This window comes from Pygoscelis adeliae, unplaced genomic scaffold (genome assembly GCF_000699105.1).
Source record: "Pygoscelis adeliae isolate BGI_AS28 unplaced genomic scaffold, ASM69910v1 Scaffold114, whole genome shotgun sequence".
NCBI classification, from domain to species: domain Eukaryota; kingdom Metazoa; phylum Chordata; class Aves; order Sphenisciformes; family Spheniscidae; genus Pygoscelis; species Pygoscelis adeliae.
The window spans coordinates 4432935-4441730 of NW_008824587.1; the positions used below are offsets into that span (position 1 = coordinate 4432935).

At 55.7% G+C, this 8796-nt stretch overlaps 1 protein-coding gene across 1 annotated transcript in view; it reads right to left on the reverse strand.

Moving 5' to 3' along the window:
• Positions 1-100: 100 nt before the first annotated feature.
• Positions 101-8796, reverse strand: part of PPP2R4 (protein phosphatase 2A activator, regulatory subunit 4) — a 22905-nt gene continuing 14209 nt past the window's right edge. The window contains exons 8-9 of the mRNA XM_009322097.1: positions 6983-7090; positions 101-1237 (exon numbers count right to left, since the gene is read on the reverse strand). Coding sequence (XP_009320372.1) covers positions 1163-1237; positions 6983-7090 — 183 coding nt within the window. The 3' untranslated portion in view covers positions 101-1162. The remainder of the gene's footprint in view (positions 1238-6982; positions 7091-8796) is intronic.

Below are 8796 nucleotides of genomic sequence, written 5' to 3' on the forward strand. Positions count from 1 at the left end.
TAACCGTCTGTCCTGGGCTATGTATGCTTTTTGTTTCCAGCACAGCTATATAAATGCATGTAAAGCTGCATGCTTGCCCCCCCCCCCACGCTGCCTTTGCTCCGGGGATGCTTCCCTAAAAGAGCTGGGGAACATGCTGCTTCGTGGGGAAATCCCTTTGCCATGGGGCTGTCGCTACAATTTATGACCAAGCAGTAGCAACCACGATCACCTTGTGCCACTGAGGCCAGCCCAGCCCCGGGGCAGCAAAGCATGGAGGAGGAAACGGGGAGTGCAGAGGACAGGCTGGACCCAGCGATGAATGTGTGCGAACATGTGAGGTTTTGTGCCCGTTAGGAGGGAGCCTGGGCAGGCGCCACTTGAGCAATGTCTTTGCATAGCTGTTCCCACAGAGCCGGGTCCCTCTGGGGACCTTGTCTCCGGCTCCAGAGCCAGCTCAGACCCCTGCAGCCCAGAAGGTTCCCAGCTTCCCCCAAGAGAAGAGGCGGTAGTGGGAAAGGAAGACCCAGGGAACCTTGCAGAAGAGATGGAGGGAGGGGGCTTTCCTCACCCAGAAAAAGGGAGAGATGGCACCCTGGGCTTCCAGCAACCCACAGACCTTCCCTACAACTTCCTTTACCCATTTCAGACCCCCCGCGCAAGCAGAGGTGGCCGCCTACAGACACGTGCAGGCTCACACCTCACCCCTCACAGTGGTTTCCCAAACCAAACAGCAACAGGAAACTTCAATGAAATTCAAAAGGGAAATTGCAGTTCCCACTGCCCAACACATACACACGTGCCTTCCTCCCCTCCACACCCACTTCCTCCCGGGAAGGGAAGCAGAGGGCCTTGGCTGCAAGGCAGCCCCTACTCAAACCCCATTCACATGCCCAGAGCCGTACACGGCCGTCGCGCTGCCCGTGGACGAAGCAGAGCGGAGAAGCACAGCCCCAGCTTGGTCGCTGGCGAGACATCCCCGTGCTGGAGACCTGCAGGAGGAGCCGCTCCAGGTCCCGTCTCCCGTGCAAGGCCACCGAGTGCTTTGGATCTGTGGTTGGCAATGAGGATGTGCAGGAATGAATGGGCTGTGTGTAACGGGCAAGGTGATGAGGAGTGGGTGAGGGGAGGAGGAAGAGCGCCGCGCTACGCCTCTGCTGCCTCGACTCCTCCCGCGGCCTCCTTAGGACGTCACAGGCTGGATGGGGAGCAGGCTGCCGAACTTAAAGTGCTGGATCACAGGAAACTTCTCCAGGCACTGCAGGAGGGGAGATAAAGAGGGGTGAATTCAGGAGACGTTTCCACCTTAACGCACGCAGCCAGAGCTACATCCTGCCTCCGGGGTGAGGAGGCAGCAAGCTTGGGCCCACTCGGCTCAGCTGCAGGTAGAGGGATCCGTCCCACGTCTCCCCCCCACATTCCCGTCAGGCTCCTCAGCCCAGTAACACTTCTTAACCCCATCCCCTTCCCTTCAGCCACAGCCTTTTGCTTGCTGAAATTCAGGCCTGGCACATGAGCAGAAGAGGCACGTTTATGTCAGCAGCTTTCTCTCTCACCACCTCTCATTGCTTGAGCTGATCTCTTTGAAGAGCTTCACTTTGAGAACTGCAAAAACCCCGCCAGGGAAGAGACCCTCCCTCCCCAGGACAGTGCCCACACTCTGGGTTTGAGGCACCATCCTGCAGCCGCAAGGCGCTGCCCAAACTGCATTGCAGATTCTCAGGTCTTTGATAGACAAGCACCAGTGATTTTGCTGCCATAGTTTAAGACACGATCCTATTCATGTCTCAACAACCCCTCACCCCTGAAATTCCCACGCCCCATTGCAGAGTAAGGACAGAGGGAGTGTGGATCACAGATCAGTCATATATGTCCACTACAAGGCAGCTTAGCTCAGAGCTGCTTCCTCCAGCTAAGACCAGGGTCTGCGTGGGGAGAGCCAGGCTGCGAGGGCACAGCCCCTTCTGCTCACCATCCTGCCAGGGCAGGAAGGCCAGTGACTGTGGTCAATAACCATGTCAAATTTTGCCAGCACTCGCCTGGCAGAGCCACTCAGAGCTCTGTTTTTTTGAGTCACTGCAGATTCAGACTGCCCAAAACTCACAGAGAGCACAGAGCAGGCTCACCTCCAGACACACAAACCTCCGCAGCACGTGTACACCAACCCAGCAGCTGCATCTACACTAACATCACCCACATAGCTGTGAGCGGTTGCGCTAAACAAGGGTTGGAGACCACCTCACTGTGCCACAATGGGGACTCATCTACCCGGGCACTTGGGGGCATGGCTAGTGAGAGATGGTGGCCACCTCCTCGCTGCAGGCAGAGGGACAAGTTCTTCTCTCCCTAGACAGCACGATATGTATGGAGAGAAGAAACTCAAGTGCCCTGTGTCTTGGGAGGAGAGCCCTTCCTCTGTACCCAGCTGAGGCATGGGTCTGCTGACGGGAGTCTTATCCTCCAGGAGACATGAAGTACATACAACCAAAGCACAGCAGCTACCAACCAACAGGAGTCCATCTAGTCCCAGCAATTCCTTGGCACAAACAGCATCTGCTCAGAGCCAGGGCGGATGGGACGCTGCACTAGGCAGGCACCCAGCTCCCCACAAGCTGCAGACCAAGCAGCAGGAGGGTGTCAAGGCCACGCCGGCTCCTGCCTGCAACCAGCAGCCTCCCAGGCAGATCTTGGGGACAAGATGCATGGCTCGCTCCTCCGGGCATTCCTTCGAAGCACAGCTCCTTCCTACCCAAGGGAGGCAAGAGCCATGTCATAGTTAAAACTCTCCTTTCCGTAGGAAGGAATCCTGTGCCCTCCACGGGGCCGAGCTGAAGCTGCTGCAGCAGGGGAGATCCCAGCTCTGGGGATGGGGAGGAAGCCGTGTGCTGCAGACAGCTCTTCACCCCAAGGCAGGGCACAGGCAGGCAGCCTGCCCTCATCCTGTCGTCATGGGCAAGCAGGAGGATTTGTGCTCAGAAGCCCAGGCCTATGGTAATCCCTTTGGAGCCAGAGGTCAGACAACTGGTTCCAGCACAACTGAACTGCTCGCAAGCACGCTGGAGCCAAAGCAAGTGTGGAGGTGGTGGAAGTACAGCATGGCTGTATCTGCTCCTGGGGAATAACAGCCATACAGAAAACCACAAGCCTCCATGGCAAGGCACCAAGGAGAAAGAAGTCCTGCGACCATCAGGGCACATCACCTTCAAAGCTTCCTAACGTGTGGGATGCTCAGAGCTGCTGCCATGTCGCAGCACAACCACTTAGAAAAACCCGCAGAGGAAGCAGTGCTGGACAGCAGTGATGTGAGGGAAGAACAGAGAAAAATGAATATTGAAGGTGTTGACAGCTAGAAATGTCATCCCAACTAGCTCCAAGGAGTCCCACGGAAGACCAGACTGGTTTGGGCTCTGGATGAAGAGACTTTACCACCAGTGGGAAGGATGGGTATCCATTCCACTTAACACATTGCCAGCCCAAGAAGAGACAAGCAGAGAAACTTCTCTTCCTCTCTCCAGCAGGACTAGCACAAATTTACCGAATTATCAGAGGTGCCAAGAGACAGGACCCTCCTTGCAGCACCTGTGGGTGAAACTTAGCCAACACTAGCTCAATGGAGGGGACAGGCTTATTTTCATCTTGCCATCATCTTGATCATGCTGAAGGCCTGCTCGGGACTCAACTGGGGAGTAGAAACATGCTTCGGGTCCAACCTTTAAAGATGGAACTGGGACTAGATTAGTTACAATGGAAAGTATTTCCCGACTGACTGCAGCAGAGAGGGAAAGGTCAGGAGACTCAAAAGCAGGCTCAGGGGAAAAACATCAAGGCTGCTGCTTTAACCACACTCTGTCAACTTCTTCACTCACCTTTGATGGAGACAGTAAGAAAAGCCCTTGCACTTCCAAGCGAACACATCTTCACCCATTATATTTATATTATAAATAGACACATTTGAGATTTCATAAACACACAGAGCTGAAGACACATTGTCTTCAGTCTACTGCCATCCACAGACCTGCAGCAAGCACCCTGGAGTGCCTGGATCCAGAGTAGAGCTCCCAGCCACATGGATGCACCTGAGCTTTCTGTCGGCTGTTTAAAGTCATCCCATAGAGGTGACAGAGCAGAGACAAAGCATCCAGGGTGCTTTTTAAATGAACCAGGTCTGGGGACTGCCCCGCTTCTACCAAGTGAGAGCAGGTTGCGAGTGAGCATCTGATTTCTCCTGGTCTGCTTCTAGCAAGTGAGCCCTTCACCCTGCTGCTGCCTCCACTCAGAACCCGCTCACGGTCAGCACCGCCCGGCGCCGAGCACTTCTCAGCCACCCCAGACATGATAAGGAGCTGAAGCCTCCATCCGAGTGCCTGATTTCACCTGATCTAATTGCAACGGGTGATCGGAGGGGCAGGGAGAAGAGGGTGGGGGGCGGAAGGAAATCTTGCTCTCACCTTAGCCAGTCAGAAAGCAACACCACAACCCCAAACCTTCCCTCTCTTTACTATCACACGCCCTGAGCTCTGCCACAGAAGCTGCCTGCCTTGAGCTGGACAAAAACCCATGTCAGCACTTGGGGGCTGTTGGCTCGCTTATCTTCTGCTAATGTTGGCAGTGACTAATTGGAGAAAGACCACAAGGCTGAAGGCAACACACCTGGGAACATCGAGCAGAAACTTGCTCCAGGAGCCAGCAGCAAATGGACAAGATCTTCAAGAGTGACTGTGGGTGCCTAGCCTGGAACACCCAAAAGGATTCAGTTTTCAAAGGATGAAGCCTCAGTGATTCCTGAACATTGTGTCCTTCCCAGAAAATCAGTCAAAGAGATCCTCCAGTTGCAAATGTTGGTAAAAGCTGCATGGCCAAGCACACCATAACTGAAAGCTCTGTCCAGTCACACTGCCATGTCCATGCTCCTCTCATCTCCCAAGCCAGGCAGGAACCAGCCGAGCCAGCAGCGGGGTGGGAAACTCCCCAGAGCAGATATAAAGAACCAGTGAGGAGGACTCAGCAGGAGTCCCCCCTTTCCTCTGCCCATCCAGGTGAACACAGCCACCGTGCAGTGCCAGGAGAGGACATTGCTGCATGAGGACCATGTGCTTAGGAACAGTGCTTTAAGATCTACAAATGTTCTTTGAGGAAAAAAACTAAATTTAAAACACTTTGGTTGACTCAATGTTTTCTACACCTTAGCCTAAATTTGTGTCATTACTCTTCCTAGCAGCTTTTGCACTCTCCCCCTGACACAGCTACATCTCTAGATATTTCTAGAAACCCACCAGTACTGGATCTGGCATTTCTACACAGAATGTCATCTGCTATTCAAAATAGACCGAGGCCTCTAAAAAAGACCATGTCTTGGGTGCACTTAAAAGAGCCAAAGAACCTCCCACCTCTAGAGGATCCCTGGGCTGTGCTGTCCCCAGCAGGCCAGGTAGATCTGCCAGCACACGGTGGCCCCATGTCATCAGTGGACACGCACACTGCACCGTGGGTACGTCACTGCCAAGCTCCTCCAGCCATGTACGTGGTGCATGAGGTGGGAGCAACCATACGGCACAGGGCATGTGGGGCACCAGGCAGGAGCACCCAAACAGCATGGGGCACGTAGGATGCCAGGGGAGTACCCAAACAGTGTGAGAAGGAACTAGTCCAAAGGAAAGAAAGGACCAAGGCAGGGCTCTTAAGGCAGCAGCAAATCACGCTCAGGCTCTAGGTTTTAGGGGACCCATGTTTCACTTTAACAGCGCTCCCAGAGCCGGGGTCTTCCCTCCAGCCCCCACAGCTCTCAGACCAGAGCCTCCAGCTCAGAGTTTCTCAGCAGGCAGCATCTCCAGCCTCCATGACGGAGCTGTGAGCGGGGGCAGCCCAGAAGGGGCAGCCCCAGGGGCACCCCTCCAAGGAGCAGCCAGCGGAGGGGGTCGACCCCCAGCCCCGCTTCTCCTCTTTAGATGCCTTTGGAGGCCGGGAGGAAAGCTGAGCTGGGGGCGGAAGGAGCCAGTGGGCCTGGGAGTGACACCTCGCAGATTAGAGAGGTATGTGGCCTGGAACCTAAACACAGGATGTGCAGTGCAGAGGAAAGGCTGGGGGAGGGAGCGCACCGAGTTCGGCACAGTTAACCCCTTTGTGCGCTGGGCCTGAGCGGAGCTGCCCGCAGAACCTCTGCCATATGTCCCAGCAACAGGAGAATGGCAGAGACCACAAGGTATAGGATTAACTCCTTCAAGCCCCACCGGTCTCCCTGGGTGCACCAGGGAGCTGTGCCATCCCTGCTCCGCCATCCCTGCTCCTCCAACGGTGACTCCCTGCAGAGCCGGCACGGTCCCATCCTTCCCAGCAAGAGATGCCGCCTGTCGGCTGTCCCCTCCGGAGGCCCAGATGTGGTGGTTCCTGTCCTGCTTCCTCAAGCTCAGGGTTAGCTTGAGCAGGAAGGAGAGATAAGGGAGAGCCAAAACTGCCTGGTTCCCCAGGTCAGGGTTTGCCAGGAAAGCCTGCTGGGGCAGTGCCAGCAGAGCCCTGGTGGGTGGAGGGTTGCCAAACCAGGGAGGTAGCTGTGGCCTCGCCGGTCCAGCACGCTGCACGGACGGGATTCGTAGCAAGGGGAGATCGCTAGGAAGCATTCAGCCTGCTCTGGGGCTCCTGAAACATGGGATGATAATTTAAACCAAGTCTCCTCTGGCTGGTAAAATAGCAGTGCGGGGACCAGAAGGATGAGCAGGTCAAGACATCGGCCCTAATTTGGAGACCTGCAACTTGCACTATGGGAAGACAAGAAATGGCAAAAGTCATGTCTGCAAGGAATGGCTATTTTGGGATTCATTTTGGGGCAAACACTAGGCAGGCAGGAGCCTCCTCCTAGCCAGCAGCACCTGAACTGCCAAGGGCTCCCAAGCCACATTCAGCATGGGGCCCCCACCCAAGGAGCAGCAGAAGAGAAGAGCTGACCCACAGTGAAGTGGAAGGGAGGAGGTGTGTGGCCAAGCAGCCTCCCCCTGTCCACGGTGCTCACCTCTGCCTTGTACATGCGGATGAGGCCCTGGTTGACCTTGGACCAGGAGGGCACGGCGCTGATGTTCCAGAGCTGGTTGGAGTGCTCGGCAAAGGGGCCCGTCTTCATCTGAAAGAGACCCGAGAGCAGAGCTGAGGGAGCCGGGCCAGCCAGGAAGCTCGTGCACCAGCAGTGACTCACGCTCACACTCTCTCCAAGCAAACATTCCCACCAAGCCCTGTGACCCACGCACCAGCCACCTCACTGCGCCTTCCTTCCCTCCCTCCCTCTACGCTCCCTCCCGCTGTGCCCACATCACATGAAGCTGTGGCAATCCAGCTCCCCCCCTCCTCGATAAAATTAAGTCTTTTCCTGCCACGCTTTCCTAATCAGACCTCCCTCTGCACACCTCCCTTTTAATGACTGCATTAAAAAAGCCCCATGTAAGTCCCATTCTCCCCCCCCGGCAGAGCTTGGCTCAACGCTGTTCCTATTCTACCCAGAAACCTCCCAGTGCAGCACTGCTGGGCTTTCCAAGAAAATGACTCATTCCCCATTCAGATCAACAACAAGCAGCAGCGACAACCGCTGCTGCTGCCTTCCCTGAATACAGAGGGCAGCGCAGGTTGGCAGCAGCTCTGGTGTCCGCAGCCCACTCCACACCTGCCCCTAGCAGAGGAGGGCTCTCAGGGGAGGCAGGAGCAGAGGGGACACGCTCCAGTCCTGCTCTCCAAACCGGCTCCAGAGCTGTGAGTTGCTAGCTTGCAGCAGATGCTTTTTTTTTTTTTCCCCTTTTTTTTTTTTTTTTTAAATACTCCAGCATTTCTCCTCCCAGGGTGATGGGTTTGGAGGAGGGAGGGCAGGGGGGAAGCTGCAATCAGGGACAGTTGCATGTAGATTCCCTGGGTAGTTGTCTCTCCTTCTCCTCCATGAACAAAAACAGACCCTCGGGGAGAAAAAGAAATACAACGCAGCCACTTTGACTGAGCGAAGTTCCCATGACATCAGAAACCACAAGGCCGAAGCTCACGCTAAAAAGGAGCGTGGGGAGAGAAGAATCTCTTGGACTCTCGTTCTCGACTCGGGGCTCGAACAACTAAGCCATTCCCTCCACGCACGCACAGGCCTGGAGTGAGGGTGGGAAAAGAGCCTCCAAAACCACCTCTCTGCCTACTGTAAAAGCAAGCAAGGCCGATCAATCTGTTTTGGGAAATTGCTGCTGCCCTTCTGCAAGGTCTGTGTGGCACCAGCCTGCAGCAGAGAAAGAAAGAGAGAGGGAAAGGGTGGAGGGGGGGACGATCCAAAAAAAAAAAAACCCAAAAAAACCCAAACCCTACTGCTTGGAGGACAACGCGTTTCAAACCCGCTGTCCTCAGGGCTGGAGCACCGGGGGAAGCGGGTCTGTAGTTTTGCCCACTGTCGGGAGAGCACAGACGCATCCCCGCTTCCCCTCGGCAGTTCTCGTGAGCTGGGGGATGACGGATGAGCCGCTCAGCCGTTCCCGCTCCCCTCCGCTGTGCGCACTTTCCTTGCAGATGCAAGATGAAACGCGCACATACACAAAGCACGATGTTAACTGACAGAGCCGGCGCATTATTAAGTGCGAGGATTTGGCACTGGCGGGCACCCGAGTTAGAGGCTGCCGGGGAGCTCAGTGCCAGGCAGTTTGCTCAAAGCATCCCCCCCCTGTACGGGAGATTTGGCTGCGTGCATTTCGACGCCTAACCTTCCTCCAGCATCGCCGCCCTTCGCAGGGGCACAGCTTGCATCAGCCACCGCCACCGCGCTTTGCTTCTCCCCGCTTCCCAAGCTGGAGCGAGCCCGCTGGAGAGCGC